Source organism: Cavia porcellus, unplaced genomic scaffold (genome assembly GCF_034190915.1).
Source record: "Cavia porcellus strain 051 isolate PalLab524CR breed Dunkin Hartley unplaced genomic scaffold, mCavPor4.1 scaffold_2, whole genome shotgun sequence".
Classification (NCBI taxonomy): Eukaryota; Metazoa; Chordata; class Mammalia; order Rodentia; family Caviidae; genus Cavia; species Cavia porcellus.
Window position 1 is genome coordinate 114,571,775 of NW_026947485.1, and position 23,647 is coordinate 114,595,421.

Sequence of the window (23,647 nt, forward strand, 5' to 3'; positions counted from 1 at the left end):
GTTGAAGACTTAGTACTATAATATAGGAGAAGTGCTTTCTGGAGTCCATAGAGCACTCACAGGGATTCCTCCTGATGAAAGCTCAGGATAAATATGTCGAGAGATATAAGGATAGTACTTCAAAAATCTAAACTCTCTTAGTAAATTAGGACCAATATAGTTCATCATCAGCCACACATCAACTGTTTTCTAAGAATTTCTCAGCAGTGAAATCTTTGGTTGCCACTTTACTCTGACTTTACTTATTTTTTCCCTCCAGAGTGACACTAGAGTAGATGGGAGATGGACATATAAAGTGTGACCATGGTGACTCAGTTCATGCTCATTGGGCTCTCTGACCTCCCTGAAGTGCACTACCCTCTCTTTGTGGCCTTTGCCATCATCTACCAGGTAATGTTGTCAGGAAACAGGGCCATCCTCCTGACCATTAGCACTGAGGCCAGGCTGCACATGCCAATGTACTACTTTCAGGCAAACTTGTCCCTTTTAGACATTTTTTGCCCATCCACCACTATGCCCAACATGCTCCATATCCTCATGACTGAAGACCACAGCGTTTCTTTTGTTGACTGTGTCCTGCAGCTGTATTTCCTGGTGGGCCTAGTTGGGACTGAGGTCTTCCTGCTGGCTGTCATGGCTTATGATCGGTACCTGACCATCTGCTTTCCACTTCACTACTCTATCATCATAAGCAAGGCTCGCTGTGCCAAGCTGGTACTGGGATCCTATATGCTGGGTTCCTCAATTCCAGCATCCACACGCTGTCCATCTTCAGCTTGTCCTTCTGCAGGTCCAATCTGGTTAACCAGTACTATTGTGGCATCCCACCAGTGGTGGCCCTGTCTTGTTCATCCACCTACATGGCTGAAATGCTAGCATTAGTGATAGGAGGAATCTTTGGGACCAGTGCCTTCCTGACCATCTTAATTTACTACGTCTATATAATCTCCACCATCCTGAAGAACCAGTCTGCAGAAGGGAAGCACAAAGCATTCTCCATATGCACCTCCCATCTCCTAGTGGTCTGTTTGTTCTATGGTATAGCCATCTTTACCTACATCTGCCCACCCTCCAGCCAACAGTCCCCTGCAAGAGACAGGCTCATCTACATGCTCTATGGGTCATCACCCCATACTCAACCCTGTCATCTATAGCATGAGGAACACCGAGGTGAAACGGGCACTCACAAGGGCTGTGTGCAGTAGAGGATGTTCACAATAAGTGTGATAGTAAAGCAGAATTGCTCAGTGCTCTATTTGCCTGTACTTGTGATGAATTTTTAGGAAGAATTTTTACTATAACATCCTTTCCTCCACTTATAGAAAAAAATACTTGGAGATATGGGGAAATTTATCAGCATATGTAGTTATGACTAGTTAGACCTAACTATGTATCTCTAACTCATCCTCTGAAACCTTAAATTTCAATACCCAAAGATAAATCTCTCTGTAATTTAACAAATTTACAGGTTTTCTGAAGTAATCCAGGGTTTTTATATCTTACTATATCCATGTCTATATACATATTTATTCCTAAACATATATATGTGTAATCAATACTTATGTAATTTTAGCAAGACTAAACCATACTCAAATGGAAGAGAAAATTTAAGAACAATAAAATCATTGCAAAAATTGAAAGATAGTATAAAAGAAAAATACAAGAAATCTATCAAACAAATTTGCTTATATGAAAAGCTAAAGTTGTCAAAAACTTAACTGAGAAAGAGTCAAAGTTAGGAAGAGAGACAGAGACAGAATCTAAGTAAGCAAATTTAGAAGTGCAAAAGGAAACTTTATAGTTGATAACAGAAATTAAAAAAAATAATTATCAATAATGAGAATAATATTAATTTATCAAAATATAAAATACAAAATATATCAACAGACTTCTGGACATGTATGACTTTACAAAATTAAGGACAAATTACACTGTATATCTAAATAGACCATAAGCATTAATGAGATTGAAAAATGAAATGTCTCCAAACAAAGACTCACTGCTGCATTTGACCAAATATTTTAGGAATTAACTCCAATGTTTCATATACTGATCTATAGAATGAAAATGTAGGGAATACTTCCAAATTCATTTAATGAGGCTGCAGTTGAAAATGTCCCCCAGCCTGCACGTCAGTCTGTTAGTTAGCCCATGTAACAGTTCTGGTTCCCAATCTGGTTGCTTCTGTGTCTTAGAAATGTCTGGTCACTGTGATGCAAATTGTATAAACAAATCTCCAATTGAAAAGCTATTCTGGCTCTGTATGTGTTGATTGCTTATCTCATAGAAGCCCCATACTACCAGAGATCAAGGTCTGATATTCTGGGAATAATCCCAACTAGTGTCCATCGATGCAAATAAATCTGCCTCCAAATCCCAGATGTAATTTCAGTGTTTCTCCTTGCCATTGCAATGTCAGCATTATCCTGCTTCCAAACAAGATCAGGAAACAACAAAAATAATTGGCCCTAATCACCAAACTTGAAAATCCTCAATAAATTACTTACAAATCAAAACCCCCAAGACATCAAAATGTTTTACATCATGATCAAATAGTTTCATACCAGAGATGCGAGGATGGCTCACTACAAGAAAAGCAATAAATTCTATCATATGCATTTAATATACCTAAATGTATTACTTTATAGATTTTAAGAAGCCAAAAATACTGGATTTTATACTGAGCATATGTTTTAAATATTTTAACTTAACTAGAAACAACCTAGATATTTTACCTTAATCAGTACATTTATGACTATTTCATTCTTGTGTCCAATTTATTTCTAATAGTTATTCACAAATCGGAGACACCAGCTGAACACCAATCAGTCTCTAAACCCAATTCTTTTGCAAAAGGAAAATGATCTGACTGGTTCTATAAGTAAGAATGGAAGCAGCTATTTTTCTGAAGCTGTTGAGAGGACAGGGCACAGTAGCAGGTTGGGGAGATAGTCACACCTGCCATTCCTCTCCCTGAAGCAGTGGCAATACTCAGACCAACAAGCATAGGTGTTAACAGTAGGTCACTACCTTGCCATAGGCTCTAGTGGTGATGGGGAGGTACTGGCTTTGCAGGGAAATGTCTGTTTTGGGGCTGAGGTATGTCAATGTTCAGGTACTGTTCCAGTTAGTGGGGAAGCATTGGGATGTGGATGTGCCACAAAGGGAAAAGATGCCTTGGCTGGGAAAGCAGAATTGTTCGTGGTTGTTAGAGTCATGAGGGCTTTTTGTTTTCATTCACTGAGATTCCTAAAGTGCGTGACAAGGCAGCTCCCATCAGAGACTGACAGGGTGCCTGGTAGATGATGGCACTGGCACCTGTTTTTCTGCATTTCCAGTGTAGGAAGAATCTGTTGGTGTCCAGTAGAGCCATTGTGAGGAGTGGTTAATAATCCTCTCTGCCATTCCTCAAAAAACTAGGATTGGAAGTTTCATTCAATCCAGCTATTCTCCTCCTGGGTATTTTCCCAGAAAGATTGAAAAGGTCATGTCACAGTGATATATGTGCACCCATGTTCATAGCAGCACAATTTCTGATACCTACTTCTTGAAAACAACCAAAACGCCCATTACTGCAGAGTGGATGAAAAAAAGTGTTTTTTTACACAATGAAATACTACTCAGCTGTAAAAAAGGATGATCTTGAGGCACCCACTTGTAACTGCCTTGGCCTCCTCCAGGCATCCAGAACACTGTCTCCCAGCCCCACAGCCTTGAACCTGTGATCCCAGTCAGCACTCAGTCACTGGCTACTCCGCTGGCTTCAGTGGGATGGCGACCCTCCATTCGTGGGTCACTGCCTCTGACCTGGAATCAGTAGGGCTTGGAGAGGGCCAGACCAGATCCAGGCTATGAGCTCAAAGTGTCAGGTGGTCTCTAAGCTTGTTCTGCACTGCCTCGCACGGTGCTGCCTGCAGGGGGCGCTGGCCTTTCTGCTCTCCAGGTGCACATCAGGGACAGCATGAACTTGCAATTCCCTTGAGAGCCCATGGTGAACCTTAGCTTAGCTCATCCTCTGGTGCTGGGAGGTCGCGTCCTCCCCGAGGTAAGGGAAGAAGAGATGGCATGGCCTCAGTGGACACTTTCTGGGCCAGAGCATGGCCGTAAGGGCAGCAAAAGGTAAACAGAAAGATGTTGTACAGCAAACCAAAGAGCACCTGTCAGCAGAGGATGGGTGCACAGAAATCGAGCAACATGCGAAATGGGAGAGAGAATTTTTTACCCAATCACTTTTCTATTTAAAGAGAGAAAGAAAAGAAAACTAAAGAAAGAACAAAATAGAAAAGAAGTAGAATTCAAAATTCAAAAAAAAATCATAAAATCACTAGTTGATACATTACACATTGTCATCTTAACAATAGCTGTTAAAGTTACAAAATCAAGGCATAAAAAGTGGCTAGACACTCAAAGATTGACAGTGCAAACCTTTCTGTTCAATGATTTAACAGAAATGTAGTAATATGGTGATTTATCTGACACACTATACATATTGTTGTATTCTTTAGAGCACTTTCCATCCCTTTCTCTTTTACAATATGTATTATACTTTTGGATCCCATTATTCTGTCAGTTCTTATTTTTTTACACTAGAGATACACTGTGATATTTACTAATGTGAGTCTTGTTTATTACACCAATGAGAATATTCTCAATTTGCCTTCATTTACCTATAAAGCGGGGTGGCTGTGGGCAGCAGGGCATCTGTGGGGTCTTCAGGTTGGGACGGCACCGTGGTGCGGACCCCTAGTGACTAGCTCAAAGATGTCTATACAAAAGCACTATGAATGTCTCTGGAGTGAATGAATAAAACCAAAACAGCCAGAACTGCGTATGTCTTGAACAGATCAGTGCCTTGCAGTGTTAATGAGGGATCAACTTAAAACAGCTGAAAATGCATAAAGTGCCTGCTTCATTAACTAAAACTAAGGGTGGTCTCTTTTCCTTTTTTATACTGTACACCATTTTGGGCCTGACAATTAATTCCACATAAAGAGGGAAGTTTCTGGGACTACTGGAAAGCTAGTGAACTTCTGGGATTTTATGCTCTTGTACTCAGTGGAAATGAAATAGCTTTGCATCTCCTTGCATCTTCTGCTCTCTGCCTTATTTTAATCAGGCACTTGAAGGAGTGGGGACTTGAGACAAGGGTTGGAGCCTAACTGATGGTGGTCACCAAAGGATAAACATTGTATTCTCATGGTGCATTTACAACTGAGGTAGCTTTGAATTCTCAGTAGAAATATAAACTGCAAGACAGGGAGAACTGAACTTTTAATCATGAAAAAAATGCACTCCTGACCTAGAGACCTATAGATTGACAAGTATTAAACCACCATCAAGTTGAAAGATAAACAAAGTGTCCATCCTAAATAGGCTTCAAAATATTTTCCCCATGTAGCTTAGTTATATACATGTCAGAGTGCATGTTCTACTACAATGAGGGAAAAACAGAAAGAGAAATGTATGTGTCTTGTTTACTTTTCTCTCATTGCTGAGACAAAATACCCAGCATTCAAAAGTAAGGAAAGAAAGTGTTATTTAGCTCACAGTTTGTGGAGGTTTCGGTCTATAATCAGCTGGCTCCAGGGCAGGATGGTGCAGCAGAGGGGCAACTGTTCAAGGTAGTAAAAAAATAGAAAAGCAACAGAAGCAAGGGAAGTGTAAAGCCTACTTTCCTGTCTTTTATATTATATGCAGGCTCTTCACCTCCAGCTGAATGTGGCAATCACGCCCTCTCTGTGCCATCCTCTTGAACAGGCTTAGGATGTGCAAAATGAAGACCTTGGCTCCCTGCTGACTCATTTGTTTAAACTTTGAGATTTGTAAATTGACACCTTGAGCAACATCCCTGAGCAGTAAGAGCATGTCTTCTACACAGTAGAATGTAAAACTGTTAAGTTACTTAAGCTTCTTATCTTCTTAAGTTGATACAGTGTATCAACTTACAGCACAGGATGCAGATGACAAGGAACCCACAGGTAAAGGGGTAATGGTGACAGGGTGAGGTGCTGACAAGTCAAATGTGCTGACAGTGCTGACAAGTCAAAAGCCAAGCAGGCAGGAGGGCAGACAGCAGAGGGAGGACAGTGAAGCTGCAACGGGGAATTTACATTTTCAATAGGATATTCATTAGCACAAAACTTATAATCATAAGCAAATTAAAACACAAAATGTGTCATTATAGGAAGAAGCAAGATAGAGTGCTTATAGAAAAACATAAGTGTAGTGCTTCTAATGAATCTTTCATCAGTATTTACAACTTAAGAGTATAAAAAGGGGGTATGCTTTTTTAAAACATAGTGAAATTACAGAAATTATCATAGGACTGAGATGTGGTATATTCATTGTAGGAGGGAGAAATAAAAAAGGGAAGAAATAAAACTAATTTCTTTAACCTACATTTTTTGGACTAAACTAACTGAGAAAAAGAAGAGAGGTCTGCTCCATATGCCTTTCCTGTATTTTAGCCATCACAGGAAGATTGCATTTGCTTGCAAACAAACCAGCCAAGAGACAAGAAGCACTTGTCTTGCTCATTATTGTCATATCCCCAAACTGCCTACTCTGTGTTTTTTTTCCTCTTCCATCCACAGTCAATTTAGGTTCAGTGCAAATGATTTGTCTTTTGTGTTCTCCAAAACTTCATGTGAATTGCTGTGGCATCTTAGAGCCCACCATGTAAAACAGAGGGTAGAAAAATTTCCCATGGAGAGGTCCACACTCAGAGCACATCACAAAGGAAAGGCTACTTTCTAAAATGACTACCAGAAAACTCTGAAAGAGACATCCTTCCCCCTGGTCTGCAAACCTGAGCACAAGAACATAACTATAATGACAATACAAGGCAAAGAGATGTCTCGAAACATTCAATATTCCTCTAGAGCTAATCTTGTACATAATGAAGTAGATAAAATTCCAGATAACAAGAAACAGCCTCGTCGTTAAAATGATCAGTGAAATCAAAGAAAAAACCTCAATGAAATACACAAGATACCGCATGATATGAAAGACTACTTCAGTAAAGAAATAAGAGTTTCTAAAAAAGAATCAAACAGAAACTGTGAAAATCAAAAGTCAAGTCCAACAAAAAACTCAGTTGACACTTGACTGTCAGCAAGTTGAATCAGAAGAAAGAATATAAGGACTTCAAGAAAAGGTATACATATTAGAACACTCAGATTGTATCCATGAAAAATGACAGAAAGAGTGAGTAGATTATTTAAGAGATTTCGATAAATATTGAACAGATTAAAACTCTTTGGCCTTGAAGAAGGTGATGTTGTACAAGCTAACTGCACTAATAATATTGCCGAAAATTTCCACACTGGGAGAATGCAATGGATATCCAAGTAGCCATTGCACTTAGAATCCTACCTAAACTTGGCCAAAAATGAACCTCTCCACAACACATTGTAGTTAAAAATGAAAAATTCAAATAAAAATAAATGTAGCTTTTTGAGAAAAGTGTCAAATCATGTTTAAAGCCAAAATAAAAAGAATATTAGTATTTTTCTCAACAGAAATTTTAAAGACCAGGGGAGCTTGCTACAATATATGTCATGCATGAAGAAAATAATCATCAACTGTAATTACTGGGTAGCTACAGCTCAAAATCAAGAAATAAAAACCTACTTTGATAACTGCAAACTAAAAAAAACATGATCACTATTACAGAATTGCATAAAATACTTAAAGGAATCCTAAATATAGATAAAGTAAGAACCATGATACTGACAGAATAAATAACATTCAGGAGTAGATAACTGGCAGATAAAAATGAATCACTAGAAAAAGAAAAAAAGACAGTAATTACTATGTACCTTTAAATACTGGTGATTAATATATCTGGTCTTAATAATCCAGTTAAAAGACAAAGATTGACAATGAATCAGAAACAAGACCCACTCACTCTGATGTTACCTGCAGCAAACAATCTTCACATTCACATGCTGACATTGAAAGGACAGAAAATGATACTTTAAACACCTGGAGCCTGAAAGCAAGCTTGAATAGTTATATTTAGAGATGGTAAAATAGACATTAAACTACAAATGTGAAAGAAAAAAGGAATGCCACCACATACTGGTAAAGACAACAAATACTGAAGAAGAGAACATTTGCAAGTAAATGTGTACTAAACATTGACATAGTCCTTTATATAAATCAAAAACCACTTGATCTAAAATAAAAGAGCTCCAGTAACATTATAAAGGACTTCATGTCACCATTACAAAATGACAGGTCTTCAAGAGAAAATATCAGCAAAAAATCAGTTAAATTATACTATTAATTAAATGGATTTAACAGCATCTACAGTATTTCACTTAACAGCACTATGAATACACTTTTCACCAGCTAGAGAAAATCTCTCCAAAAAAAGAAGATACTTTAGGTCATAAATAACGTTTTAGTGATTGAAAAAATAATCCTCATATACTCCATCAGATTTTAATGGAGTAATGCTAGGAAACAGCAAAGAAAACACTAGGGTATATGCAATAACATGATTGCTGAGAAATATACTCTTGAAAAATCAGTGAGTCATGGAAAAATTCTGAGGAGACATTAAAAAAGAATTAAATAAAAATGAAAAAAATTGCCAAGTTGTAGGGTACAATACAAGCAGTTCTAAGGGCAAAGTTTATAGGTATCAATACCTACATTAGAAAAGTTGAGTAAAACTGAGAAAATAACATAATTATGCACCTTATGAGCTTAGAACCAATCCCAAAGCCAGCAGTAGGAAAGCAAACACCAAGACAAGTGAAAGTTAAGTGAACTCAACACTAACAGAACAAGAAATGAACAAATAATCAAAGTATTGTTTTTTTAAGATTTAAGACTGATAAAACCTTAACAAACCTATCAAAAGAGACAGAGCAAAATTAATAAAATTCGATACAAAAATGCTGAAATTGTAGCACTCATCCCTGAAAACCAGAGAATTACTAGAAATTATTTTGAAAACATTTAAATAAATTTGAGTTCTAGAAGACACAAGTAAATTTTCACACAAATAAGAAATATTAAAATGTAACCAAGAAGACATAAAAAGATAAACAGATCAGTAATAAACCCATGAAATTAATGCAACAATTAAAACACTACCAAATTAAAAAAAAAAAAAAGCTTGGAGCCTAATAGATTGATGAATTTTACCAGAACTTCAGGGAATAACTAAAATTAGTGTTTCTGAAACTTTACTATATACTAAAAAATGAAGGAATGATTCCAGGCACGTGTTCTGAGGCTAGCATTGCCCTGATGTGAAAACTTTATCAAAACAATCAAGAAAAGAAGAAAATGGGAGATGCATATTATTGATAAAAACAGATGTTAAAATAGATGAAAGATTCTTACAAATAGAATTTAACAACACACTATAATGATCATACATTGTGGCCAAGTTAGCTTCATTTTAGGGATGCAAAAATGTTTAGTATCCTCCATACTCAAAGTAAAAAAAAAAAAAATCAACATAGGTAAATCGTATAAATTTGTAATTTAACATCAGGGTAAATTTCTGTGATATACCACACAAATAGAATTAAGCATACAAACCACATCTTGTGAAAGCATACAGAAAACGACTTTCACAAAATCTAGCAGAATTTCATGATAAAAACCCAGATTACAATGGGTATAAAATGAACCTATACCATACTGGGAAAAGCATATATGACAAACCCACCACTGACATCACAAAGAAGAGAAAAAATGAAAGCCTTTGCTCTAAAATGAGGAATAAGGAGAGAGTGTCCAATACACCACTCATATTCAGTATGGCACTTTAAACTTTAACCAGAATAATCAGTCAAGATAATGCAACAAAAGAAAGATAAATACAAAAGTGAAAAGTCATGTACTCTCTGTCACACAGCACTGGAGACTGTGAAGTTTCTTGGCTTGGATGCACAGCAGGCTGTATTAGATACTCAAAGCACAACATGGAAATGTTCTTTGATGTTAAACGTTACAGTCTATACCCACTGAGCATTTACATGGTGTGTGATGCTTGTTCATAGATGGTTCCATTCAACGCACGCATTGCATATTGTGGCCAAGTATATGGCAGCTGCTATACTCAGCCTAGAAGATTCCAAATTGATCGGTGTTTACAGTTCATTGGAATTAATCCCTAAAGAAAAACATGAGGAAATTTTGTGATTTTCCTTTTTTTGTCTTTTACTCCATACAAAAATGACCACGGAGTATTTGGTGCCCCAAATTGGTAAAAGTTTATGTTTTGATTTTGTTCAACCAAGAATAAATTCTGAGGGAGACCTGGTTCATGGGTAAAGGATACTGAACTCTACTATTTTTTTTCTCTAGAAACAGAAACCAAGGGCTGATGAACACTCTAACTTAATAATAAATCCCTTTAATAATTCATCCTCATTCTATGCAACTAGTAAAACATTCTCTCACCTTTAAGAGCAAACTTCAACATGAAATTATTCCTCATATTGTCCAATAGAAAGTGTATCATGATAGCTGACCAAGTGGTCTCAGGTGGATCAGAAGTCCTGGAGGATGCTCTTGGGAAGACCTATCTTCTTGTCACTGCTGCTAACCATTCCTACTTTCTGAGATGAAGAGCAGCGTGTGACTAGCCTCCTAAATGCCGCTGTGACATCCTTGTTTCTGAGGCTGTAGATGAGCGGGTTAAGCATGGGCGTGACGATAGTATACAAGGCGGACACCACCTTGTCCTTCTCAGGCGTGTGGAATGACTGGGGCAGCATATATGTGTAGAAGGCAGCCCCATAGAAAATGCTGACAACTATCAGGTGAGATGAACACGTGGTGAAGGCCTTTTTGCGGCCCTCCACAGAGCGCATGCGGTGGACTGTTAACAAGATGAGAGAGTAGGAGGTTGAGATGGTAGAGATAGGGATTAGCAGCATGAGCACACAGCAGATGTACATCAGGGTCTCGTACAAGGATGTGTCTGCACAGGCCAGCTTGAGCACGGCAGGCATCTCACAGAAGAAGTGGTTGATACTTCGGGAGCCACAGTAGGGGACATTCATGGTGATGGGGGTGAGCAGAAAGCCATCAAGAGAGCCACCAAACCAGGCACCAGCAGCCAGCAGGAGGCACATCTTGCGGTTCATCAGAACTGGGTACCTGAGAGGGTTGCAGACAGCCACATAGCGATCATAGGCCATGAGCCCTAGCAGGAAGAACTCTGAGCCAATCATAGTTGAGTAGAGGAAGATCTGGATTCCGCAGGCCACAAAGGAAATGGTCTTCTCTATAGAAACCATATCCACCAGGAGCTTTGGGACAGTGGTGCAAATGAGAAGGGTGTCCATGATGGAGAGCTGGCTGAGGAGGAAGTACATCGGAGTGTGGAGTTGAGGGTCCACCTGAATCAGGAATATCATGACCAAGTTTGCTGTAATGGCCACCACAAAGATAGCAAAAATAACTGTAAATATGGTCCCTATAGCCTCACTGTTCACCACAAGCCCTAGGAGTATGAAGTCAGATGAGGAAGTTGTGTTTCTTACTGACATTGCCAATGGCAGCTGCAGGCAGCAGGGGCACAGGAAGAAAAGAGAGTCCCAGTGCATTCAATGTGGGGAGATCTTATGACGGAGATCACATTGCACTGGGTACTGGAAGGGATGCAACTTTCCAGGGTAGAGCACTAGAGAAAAACAAAAGGAATTATGCCACACTGCAGCCACACAGCAGTAACTGTAGCTGTCTCCCCTGATGGATAGTAGCTTATTAGGCCTGCACTTATGCCCCTAGGTATAGTTTATAAAATTTATGGTGACTGCCTGATAGAAATGGTGCATGCTATATGTGCAAAAGAGTTTTGGTCACCTGTGTTCATTCACCATCTCTCAAGTCCCCAGAAGGTCTAAGTGAGTTTTGGTTGGAGGAAAGAATGCGGAATTTGCTAATTAAATGACTGAAGATGCATAAAATGGACAATTTAGGGAGTGAAGGGTTAGGATACTCACAGATGCTCATGGATTACCCCTTCCTGTCTTTCCATTTTTGTTTCTTTTTGCTGCTGTTGAGATTGGTACCTTAGTACTGCCTGATAAGCTTATCTCATTGTTTCTTCACGTCTTGGTGTTCTGCAGACAGCTGCTAGCATTAGACTATTAAAAAGCAGATCTGATTATAGCAGGCTGATTCCCTTATTGCTCCCCACTACTACTATGAGATGTACACGAGGAAGGATTCAACCACTCTGAAGATCACCATGTATTCTTTCACCAAGAGACAATAAGGGCGAGGAATAGATCATACTGTTTGTCATCTTGGAGCTATCACCAAGAGCCAAAAGCAAGGATCTAACCTTGCCACAAGGCTGCCAATGTTGACTTACACTGAGGCAAGGACTTACCTCAGGGCTGAAGCATGATGGAGCAGATATATAGGAGCAAGCGAGCATCTGGCTGCATGAAGGAAGGGATTTTCTTCTCTTGCTCTAAACAAATGGATGAAAGACTTTTATAAAGAGAAAAAGAAAAAACAAACATACTGGTAGTGAAATGTCCTTCTCTTCCTACAAGGATGTCTAACTTGGATACATCTAACTTGGAAACAAATAAATGTCTATGTCAGAATCAGAGTCAAAGCCACAGAAGCAAAGGGATGGGATGTGATTGCACTGTTCCTCCAGTCACAGGACTGGGGCCTTATCCCCACCATATAAGGCTGCTTGAGCTAATGATTAAAAATACAAGGTGCTCAGCAATTTTGCAGATAAACATTTAAAATTTCTTTAATATGTTTGTGAGACACTTAAAAATTATCATTTATCTGCGATTGAAGACTTGTTGCTTGTCCTTTACTATGCCATTCCTACTAAGCTTCACAAAATTGAAGAATTGTAATGACAATAAGAAAGTTGTAATCATAGTAAGAGTCAATGAAACCTAACCAGCTGAACTGAATGCAGATTCTGGCTCAGAGTGAAATGGTCTCATCCCGGACTTCACTGGATGATAGGACCTGATGACTGTGCAGGCAGCTACAGGTGGGGTCTCCTTTGCCGGCTGCCCCCACTGACACCTTTGCTCAGATTTAAGAGCCTCGCAGGGAGCCCCAGCCACCCATCTCCTCATGTGACTTCTCTCCCTCCTCCCCAGGACAAGTGGAAATACATATTATCTAAGAGATATTTTTATTGATATCTGTGAGTAAATATAGCATTCTCTTTCAGACTTAAAACTTCTTAATAAATGTAATCCACACTGAATGAGAGAGAATACATCTCATAATTATTTTAGAGAATTCACACATTTTTATCAAAAGGAATACAATTTGAAATGAAGCATGGGCACTTCTCAGCACACTCAGGGCTATAATACATCATCATCAGTGCCTGATGTTCTGGGAGCTGTCCCTGACCTCTCTGCCCTCACACTGTCTCTTTAGTCTTCTCTCAGCATGGAAATCACACTGATATTGGGAATCTACTCTGCACCATGCAGGTCTGCATTTCAGTGCTCATTAGGTTCTGGACTCTTTATCTCCTCCAGTCTGTTTTGGTGCCACAAAGTGCTCACCTCTGTCCTTTGTGCCCACTCTGAGTATCCCCAGCTCTTAGCCCCAGTCCCCACTGCCCACCTAGTTTGGTCTCCCACAACTGTGCAAAGCTGTGCCCTCATGTTCTTCAGGGCTTTGTGCAAAGTCACCTCCGAGTAGGTGCCTGCTCCCACCCTCCTTCATGATCAAGTGCTTCTGCCCACTTTTTACCACCACCTGGACATACTGTGTAGTTACTTTCCTTAACATTTGTTTCTTAATTCTCCATGGGGTGCAAGAGCTGCCTATTTTATGAACTGGGTACTCCTGTCATCTAAAAGAGTGACTGGCACATTGTAAATATTTTCTCAGTGAATAAATGCAAGATCTTATAGCATATAGTCAATATAAAGAAATTGTGGGTGTCTTACATTTGTAACAGGATACATCACTAGTAGTATTACCTAAAAGTATTTCTGTATTTTTAAACAAAATATGCTGCAAGGAAATACAAATTCCAGCCTCTCTCTCTCTCTCTCTCTCTCTCTCTCTCTCTCTCTCTCTCTCTCTCTCTCTCTGTATATATATATATATATATCCAAAATAAAAATGCTGTACAAAAAAGACCCATCCATATTTCCTAGAACCTTAGTTATAGGAAACAAAAATGAATGACAAGTTTCTGAAGACAAGTTGTAATAAAATTTACTTCCAAAACATTGAGATTAATATATACAAATATGAGACTTCTGGTGGCTTAAAACCAAGAGATTAGTGTGTTCTGTGTTCTCAGAATCTACCATCGCTATAGAAGCTTCAGTCAAGTCCCAATTATTATGAAAAACATATCTGTAGCCTCAGTGATTTTACACATCCAGGGATTACACTGTGGATGTGAATAATATGAAATGAAGTCATCTTATGCTAAATAGATAAAAAGAACAGAAAACTTATGCAAGATGAGTGTTAGCAGCAATTTTTGCCTTCTTAAAAATACCTTAATATATTCTACAGTTTATAATTAATTTGCCACTTTGTTGATTTAGTCAAGCTGTGTTAGATTTGGCAAGCAGTGCATAAAATTGATTGCAGACACTGTACCCCCTTACATGGTTTACACATCCCATTCTCCAAAGTCTAATCTATCAACCTCCCTCCATATAGGGGGAAAAACTTGCACATGTGCTTAATTTAAATATGCCAAAATGAGGACATTGTTTTGGATTAAATTATTGGACTCTACATGATCAGAGTCTCTAATGAAGGAGACAGGCAGAGGAGTCTGAGAAGATGTGACAAGAAGCACAGATCTTGGGCACGCAGCCTCTTTGACTTTGAAGACAATGTAAGTGGCCTGTTAGGAATAGGAAAAGACTGAACAATGGAATCTCTCTTAAAGCCCTGGAGAAGGAATCCAGCTTTCCCAACACCATGCTTCAACTTGAGGAAACCAGTTTCAGAATTCTGGCCTTCAGAACAATGACACAATAAGCTTAATTCATGGTCACTGGATACAGCTAACTATGGTATGGCCAACTAACATACTAACAACACTTTTCTCAGGTATTAAGCAAAATGAATAAAGTTTCTGTTAACACCCTGTCCAGGCATTGTACATGCTTACATTTAGGCACAGTTGCCCTTGAATGATCCAATGTGGTCAGTTACTGCAATTATCACCATCCTAATAAGGGTGGAGAAAATCATGCTCAAAGGAGCCAAACAAAAGAGCTGGGACCAAGACTAAGGAGGAGCAGCTCCCCAAAGACACAGTATGCTTTAAACATTAGGAAAGTTCACAAAACATGAGAAGCGAATTTAATATGTCCACGCTCTGAAAATATTTGCATTTCTGATCAGAAGTTGCAAGCAAAATAAAATCTTTTTCTTTTTCTCTAGAAACTAAATTTTCTCTTTCATTCATCCATCACCTCCACTCATCACATTCATGCTTGGAAATACTTAGCTTTATAATGATGTCAAAGAAAAAAAGTAATCCTCACCCAATACAATTTGAAGATGGTGCTAAAATTCATGGCTCACAAATATGGTTGAAGGTGCACACTAAGAGTTACTTCTTATTTCCAAGCAGATATAGTGACATGCTCCACCACACACACACACACACACACACACACACACACACACACACACACATGCACACACACATGCTCCCAGTTCCCTAGCACCACAGCACTAGGTAAGCTGTACCTCAGTGACTTCTGACCTCTGGGGGATCTGAGAATTGATAGGCCTCTCTCCCCTGTGTTTCAGGAGGAGGTGGCAAAGTTCTCATAGGCACAGATGATCCCTGGGGATGTGACCATTACAACTGAAAGAAGGAAAAACAACAAAGATGTTTTAAAAACTTGCATGCAAGTATGAGCCTAATTAAACTATTTGTGAAATAATTTGAAAGGCTACCAGAGGAATCCTGTCAAGGATTTACTGAATGAAAGCAATGAATTACAATAATTTTGTTTATAGAATTGGCTTTGGTTATTAGATTTTCCCAGACACAAATTAACCCCAATTGGGGAGGAGAAGGATTTTTTGAATAGCATTTTGAAGATGACTTAAAAAAATGGTAACTCTGTTATCCAAATCCAATATTCTCATAGCAATGTTTAATCTTGTTGTAATCACATTTCCCTCTGTTCAGTGGAAGATTCCCTAGGCAAGTTTTATGAGTCACAATGAGTCAAGTCTCCCTATCACGAACTTGGTTACACAGGATCAGACCTTTCAGTATGAAGATTCACTACTTGAGCCAGATCCCATTCTCTAGAGCTACACGTATGGAAAAAGCAGACCATCTCCTTCTGCATAGAGTGAAATCATCTCCCACCATCTGTGCTCTTAGCATGATCAGTCACAGCACACCTGTGACCCTGTTCCTCTCAACCAGTTGCTATGTGAGCCATGGACAAAAAGAGATGTAAAGCCATTGATGTGACTTTAGGCATGGGGTGGCCAACAACAGGGATGGGACCAGAGCTGATTCTTCACTAAGCCCAGGCACTATGACTGGGCCTTGAGACAGATACTGGAAATCAGTGGTCTCTTTCACTTCTGATGCAAAAAGGCCAAGTAGGTTGGGGAGTAGGATGGGGAGGCTGAGTGTGGAAATGGGGTTTCAGCTGAACCCATTTAATGTGAGCATCTAGCTGGGAGCTAGTTGGTGTAACTATTAGGGATATAAGTGGGACTCACATAAATTGCTGTTTGAATGGGATAACTTTGATTTTTGTGAGATTACCTAGTCAATATGAGAGTATGATAAAATAGTGGGTGTAACTTTCTACTTACAAATTTTATTATGGAGATGATCAGAAGAGTGGTTAAATTGTTCTATTAGAGCTTGACTTCATTCTATTTCCAATAAGAAGACAACAGGAATGACTGAAATATTTGCTAAGTGAATTCCCTGAAATTGAATTTTGGCATGAAAAACCTTTTTTAGTTAATCATCCCTACCTAATACATAAGTAGCACCTAACTTGTTGCCCTTTAGTGGAATGTACATCTCATAACTTTTTCTTAATGACAGAGGTCTGAATCTGAAACAAAATTCTGTCATCATAAACAATCCCTGTTTTACGTTTTGGAAGACGTGTACATCTTGAAACATGAATAAATTAATACATAATGAGGTTAATAAAAATCATTTGCCATAGCCATATGAAACCTTTGTAAGAGAGAATCTTTAAATCAGAAATTTTATTGCATTATTTATTTTGATGAAGACCAATGTGAACATATTACAATAATACATTTTTATAACTTTAGTTGAGGTGTCTCCCATATAAGGCTGTGGAGATCACTGGGGTCTCTCATTAGTGACTAAACTGACTAAATGTTACCAGGTGGCTGCTTTCTTATTCATCAATTGAAGTTCTGTCCAATAATGTCTTCTCACCCTAAGGGATTTTTAGTTAGCTTAATTTAGTTATATAATTTTGATGACTTATGAAAAACTGAATCATAATATTTAACCCATTAATTATTAAACAATGCGGGACTGTTGAGTCAATAATAAAGAACAATATACATTATATTTGCATCACCAATTTTAACATCATTTTGACCAGCTTGATAACCCAGATGGAGGCATGTTTTTTAAATCTATGACCCAAATTAAATTTTGATTAAATGATCCAAAAGTGCACTAGAAAGAAAAGAGAAAAACTGTTGAGTTGAAATAAAAAAGAATAGCTGTTTACAGAATGGACAAATAGACAAACATGGACAATCTGCACAGATTCAAATAGACATATAAAATAGAACATAGACTGTTGGTGTCTGTAAGAACTTTCTAAGTTTCTGGGGCTAATTAACACTTGAATTATTTCCCCTGCTGAACAAGCTCACATGTTCCATCCTGAGTTCTTAGGGTTGGAATACCTGTTCACCTCCAGTACCCTATGCCCTCAGGGCATTCCTCAGGTGTTCTGTGCCATTGGACACTGGTATTCAAGCACTTGTGCTTTGGCTCTGCATGTATCAATGAACACCAGCTCAGCAACTTCCAACAACAATTTAATATACTGGAAAAACAGACAGATACACAGGGAGAGTGACAAACATCTTACAAAATCAGAGTGCACTCAAGTATAGTTTAGTCAAACTTAATTACACTAACTTTTTACAATTGTATTATTTGTAACTATAAATATACTGTCAGATTTATTGTAGGTCAGTTAACAGAGATGTCTTGTAAAAAGAATTTTGAAATGACAAAATCTATAATCAACGTATTTTTGTCATAGGGCTTAGCATATATTCCTATAATCTCTTTAGACCTTGTTTTATGTTTGGATACCATCTCCTGGGCATCCTGGGTCAATTAAGGTTGACCTCTATCCTTTTATTTTGGTTGTGGCATGATCTCTGAGGCTTCACTGTTGTAGGACTGAGAATTTTCTTCTCAGGAAAAAGAATCAACTCCTTCTGTGGTTTTGGGTCCATGGTATAGCCAGACAGCACGCTCTGGCACCAAGAAAGACCATTTGGCATTCTCTAGAAAGATACCAGCATACGTGCAACCCCAAATTAGCACTGAGCTGAGTCCCTTCCATTATTTAGTATGAAAACCTTCCTGAAGGACCCTTTTTGGCTTCTTTTTTTTTTCCTTTTTGTTTTATTTGCTTGAATTGTCTTGCTGCTGCTGCTGTGGTTCAATCCTTAGTGGAATTTAAAACTTTAACAGTACATACCGTCCAATGAAGTCTAGATAAAATCCCCCCTTTTTTGGTTTTTGTAATTAAATTTTGAGCAAGTTGAACAATTTTAGCCTGAATTTGGGTTAAATGGAATTGTTTGTCTAAGGCAGAAGCATTTTGATGGGAGGTGGCATTGGAAACATAAGCCTGTTGAATGGCACCTGGGGAGTAAAGTTCATGGCAGTGGAAGACAGCAAAGGGAGCAAGAGAAAAGGAGGGGAAGCATAAGCCTCCTTTTTTTCCCTACAGTGTAATCAGGATCCACTCCTCTGGTAGTGCAGCATGCACACCATCTCTCTGCCTAATTCTTGCACAGTACAAGGATGTTCACAAAATGAGAACTCCACCTGCCCCTACTGAGTCACTCAGCCAAGCTTCTAGACTTCAAGTTTACACAATGCATCCAAAACTCCAATCCCCCACTGCCAAATGGATGATGCACATTGCTTTGAAGTAGTTTCTAGCTAAAAAGTCATACTTATTTTTAACATTTCACAACTTGAACATTTTAGCACATATTTAATAATTCTTAAGAACTATTATTGTTTATCAGCATTATGTCATATTAGAACCCTAACATTTCACCCTTGAAGCTGAAAGCAACAATACTTTTTCTTTATCCCCCTTGTGTAAGTCAAGCTCCCTGCCGAGTGGAGCTCTTTGGTTCCCTCTCTGTGTGAGGACTTGTGAGAAGTAATGAGAGGAATAGAAAGCAGTACTTTCTTCCTGTTAAAAAAAACCTTCCAAAGTTTGAAATGTGCTTTGTGTTGTCTGTCTGTCTGTATTGCTTTTTGTTTCTCTTTTCTGTGTCTTTTTAATCTTAAATCAAAAAATAGAAAAAAAATTGTGTTTCTCCCCCCCCCAGGCTTGCTCTAAGCTATTTTTTAAACTTCCTCCTAAGCATGTGAATTGATAATTTTTTCACTTGGAAATAAACTCAAGAAATTTAACAAGCTGTGGAGTGTCAGTTAACCAAAAACTAAAAGTTGATTTAAGAAAGTAAAACAAAAAAGCAAGAAAGAAAAAATGCCTAAATCAACATGGAGCTACATTGTCTGTGAATTTGACGCAAGCACCCCTGGAGTAAACAATTTTGAGAAACAACAGAGTTAGAGAATTTACACTACCAGATATCACGACTCACTAAAAAACCATAATGAGACAGTGATGTTGTGGAGCCAGCTTATTACTACCTCACAAAAGCCAAATATTAAATTTTTAGAAGTATTTCAAGTTAGTTGTTACTGCATTGGTTATTTGAAATTGTCTTATCTGAGAGTATTTTGTAAACAAAAATCAACAAACCACACTGAATGGTTCTTGCTCTAGTATAAATTAGTGTACAAATGTAAAGGTGGTCTAATGTGGTGGAAGGCCAAAGCAGGAACTCTTATAATTTTCTGCTTCTTCTTCAGCCTTAATTGCAACTCCCCTTCCTGCTTGCATGCACAAAGAATTCCAATTGGTTCCTCACACGTCATCAATATTCACCCCATGGACCACTTCAATCAAAGGTTACATAACCCTCTGCTTCTCTGTATCTGGTTGAAGGAGACAATCCAACCACAATAGGCTAGGTGCTCCTTTCCATGTCCTCAACTCCATAAACCTGTTCACTTTGTACTTTTATGTCTCTATTGTGCCAGAATACTCTAACACACATTACTCTCCTAACCACTAGGAGTCTGCTGTGCCAAGAACGGCTGTGCTATCTCAAGGAAGCTGCCCACACCATAGCATCCTTTCTATTTGGTGTGGGCTGTGTTGACCCAGTAAGATGTTTTTCTGGAATAGGAAGGTCTTCCACATCAGTTTTGAATTTACATCAGGTGGTGCAATGATATCTTCATCCACACCTTGGACAGATAGTGGAAGGTTTTACTGAAGGATCAGATAGTGGCTGTGTTGAACCCACAGGTGTAGCAACACAATTTTTAGCCAAATTCCCCCTCCTTCTGTGGCAAAACCAAGTAGCTTTATTCTTTTTTTCTCCTTTAGGCTGTGAACCAAAGACTTGAGTGATTATAATTTGTCTTGGGCTGTAGGGGAATTTGAAGTTCAGTAACAAGGTAGATGTGCTGAAAATCCTCAATGTACACCCCCATTGATCTGGCTTCTTTAGCATCAGTTGTAACAGAGATGGAAATAGAGGTGGAATTTTTAATCTGTGACACAGCAAAACTTTTCTGAGCTACAGAGGTAGAGATTGCTGCTTGTGGCCCAGTTAAGGCTATGGGGTGGTTATATTTCACCTTCTGTTCCTGGTTGGGACTTGATTTTAAAATAGTGCTCAAAGTGAATTCCACTTTTGTTATCTCAAGAAGCTTACAGTTATTAAGACCCTGTCTAATCCAAATTCACAAAAGTAATATAAATATTAGAATTAAGGAAGCAACAAACTGTTCCTTACACTTCTGTAATTGTTTAGAATTTGATTGTTTCACAATTATAACATGGAGATCAATACACCTCTTTTTTTTTTTTTTTCTCTTTTTCTATGGAAGGGATTTCTCCCAAGCCCATTTATAACTGGCCCAAGAGAATAAGTGTTTGTTTCAATGCCCCTAACTTTACACCTGATGAACCCAGTTTTAATACTCTCCAGTGATGAATATTGACCTGTACCAATGCACTTCTCCCACTAGTTTCAAACAAATGAGAAATGTCCCTTCAATTTCAATCTCTTATTTCATCTGTGTTCAGCTGTCATAAATAGTGACTTGCTGCAGATCTGGAGGTTCTCGGGTTAAGGACTGTGATAGCATGAAAAAATAAAGAAGAGACAAAGCTGGTGTCCTGGGGAGCCCTTGCTCTCCTGATGAGAGGAAAGAAACTGCTCAACTATGGTAGCACTTTTACTTGTACACTCAGAAGGATGATGTCAATTTTCAACCCAGTGCCTAACAGCTTGTTTGCGTGACTGGCTGGGTTCCTTGCTTTCTTGGAGCTGAACACTTTTTTTTTTTTTGAGACAGGGTCTCGTTATGCAGTGCAGGCTGGCCTTAAGCTCACTTTGTAGACTAGGCTGGTCTCAAACTCACAACGATCCTCCTGCCTCAGCCTCCGGAGTGCTGGGATTAGAGGCATGAGACACCATGCCAGACTGCAAAGACTTATTTACTTGACTTGTTTTGGGTCCTCTGTGTTTTCTGGACTAGCTTTGCTTTCCTCACACATGTGATCAACAGCTCACTGCACCTTCTCAATTAGTCAATCAAAAATCAATCAATGATTCATTGGTTCTAGGAAAGTCAGTATAAGACCTTACCCATCGGAAATAGGGAGATTGGTAAATCATTGTAAAATGGGCACATCTGGGTAGCCACTAGTGTTCCTTGAACAGACACTAAACAACATTGCAGAAGACCTTTGTACCATTCCCCACCCACTCGCACCTGCAGCAATTCTGAGGACCTGTCTAAATGCACTTCTCTAACTTTCTGTTTCTCAGGTGCTTTTGAGGGATCTATCACTCTAGGAGTTGGCATGTCCTGGTTCAATGTTCAAAGAACACATTGGAAATAGAAGAAAAAGTCCTAACAAGTGTTAATGCATGGCATCCAAGGTTCCAATAAGACCCTGTGGGAAAGGGGAAGGAGACGCAGGAGCCCCGGATGATGGAGAATGGTGTTGTGTGAGAGGCAGAGATTCAACAGAGGGAAGGATTGAAAGGGGGAGCTAGCTCAGGCAGAAGGAGAAGGGGAAAGTGTCAGTGCACCAGTAATTAAAAGAGAACAGAACCACTGAACAGTGCTGAAAGGATCTAAGTGACACAGGTCTGTTTCTGCACACAGAGACACTCATTCTTTAGGCCATTCTGTGATCACTTTTTTATTCACTTGCTCATTTTATATAACGGTAAAGAGAAAGTTTTTAGAAATCTCCTCAGGCAATAGTCTTTACCTGTATTTGCAATGAGTAAGGAAAATATTTTCTTCTATAACTAAATCAATACCAAAATAGGCTAAGATGGAGTCACATTTTCTTAATGTTTACATCTAGGGTTACTTCTGAAAAGCTTTTCGACCATTCTCAAAGGCTTCCCTTAATAGACAAAACAGACATGAGACAAATCAGGACAGGTTTTGCTAATCTTTTTCTTTTAGGATGTTCTATAATGAAGAATTAAAAAGTAAATACTTAGGTGGTTGAAATCTCATTGAAGCCTTTGTTGTTTAAAATTCAGTGTACTTAGTCCACCTATGAAAACACTGCCTCTAAATGTAAATCTTTAAAATAGAGAAGTATTTATATTACAGTAGCCAGTGGAGAGATTGGGCATAAACCTGAGCCTCTTGATTATTCCAAGTGAGCTCCCTTTGCTAATGAAATGTCTTGACCTCTTCATTGTTTATGTATCTATTATCACTTCATTAAGTCATGAGTGGAAATGTTTTAGGTTTTTAGTCATGTTATATCCTTAGTGGTAGAGTAAATTTTTAAACAATCAATAAACCAAAAGTATTTATTAATTTTCAGGCTTATATTAGACTTTGATGACTAAATTGCATTGTAAGAATTCACAATAAAAATTTCCAGATATAAAAAAATACATTGGTACAGTGAAATTCAGAACATAGAACCCAAAGCAGAATCCCATCATCTTCACAAACTTCCTAAATATAAACATGGCTGATAGATAACAGCTGGCTACAGAGGCTCCTTGAGATAGTCAACTTAGAGTTCAACATAATACAGAGTGGGGAGTCCTGAACAAAGGGAGATGAATTCTCTCATCCCAAGAAAAAACTAAGGTCAGAAAAACCAATCAAACACACAGTCCTGGTGCTATTATTGGAACAGCTAAGGTTTCATTATTCCTGCTGCGCAGATGACTTGCCAAGCTGTCTGAGGTCTCACTGCTTCAACTCACTGGAGGAATAATCACACTGAGGTCAGAGTCAGCTATCTGAACAGAGAGCTGAGCT

The 23,647-nt window shown here is 38.6% G+C and overlaps 1 protein-coding gene and 1 pseudogene across 1 annotated transcript; one reads left to right on the top strand and one right to left on the bottom strand.

Annotated features, from left to right (window-relative positions):
• Nucleotides 1-282: 282 nt before the first annotated feature.
• Nucleotides 283-1,221, top strand: LOC100724439 (olfactory receptor 5V1-like; annotated as a pseudogene).
• Nucleotides 1,222-10,517: 9,296 nt separating this feature from the next.
• Nucleotides 10,518-11,522, bottom strand: LOC100724159 (olfactory receptor 2T11-like). The gene has a single exon (XM_003479534.2). The coding sequence runs from the start codon at nucleotides 11,520-11,522 to the stop codon at nucleotides 10,518-10,520; it is 1,005 nt and encodes a 334-aa protein (XP_003479582.2).
• Nucleotides 11,523-23,647: the final 12,125 nt, after the last annotated feature.

Bases quoted from the DNA above. Each gene is read 5' to 3' on its own strand.
- LOC100724159 (XM_003479534.2), bottom strand. From the start codon at position 11,522: ATGTCAGTAAGAAACACAACTTCCTCATCTGACTTCATACTCCTAGGG.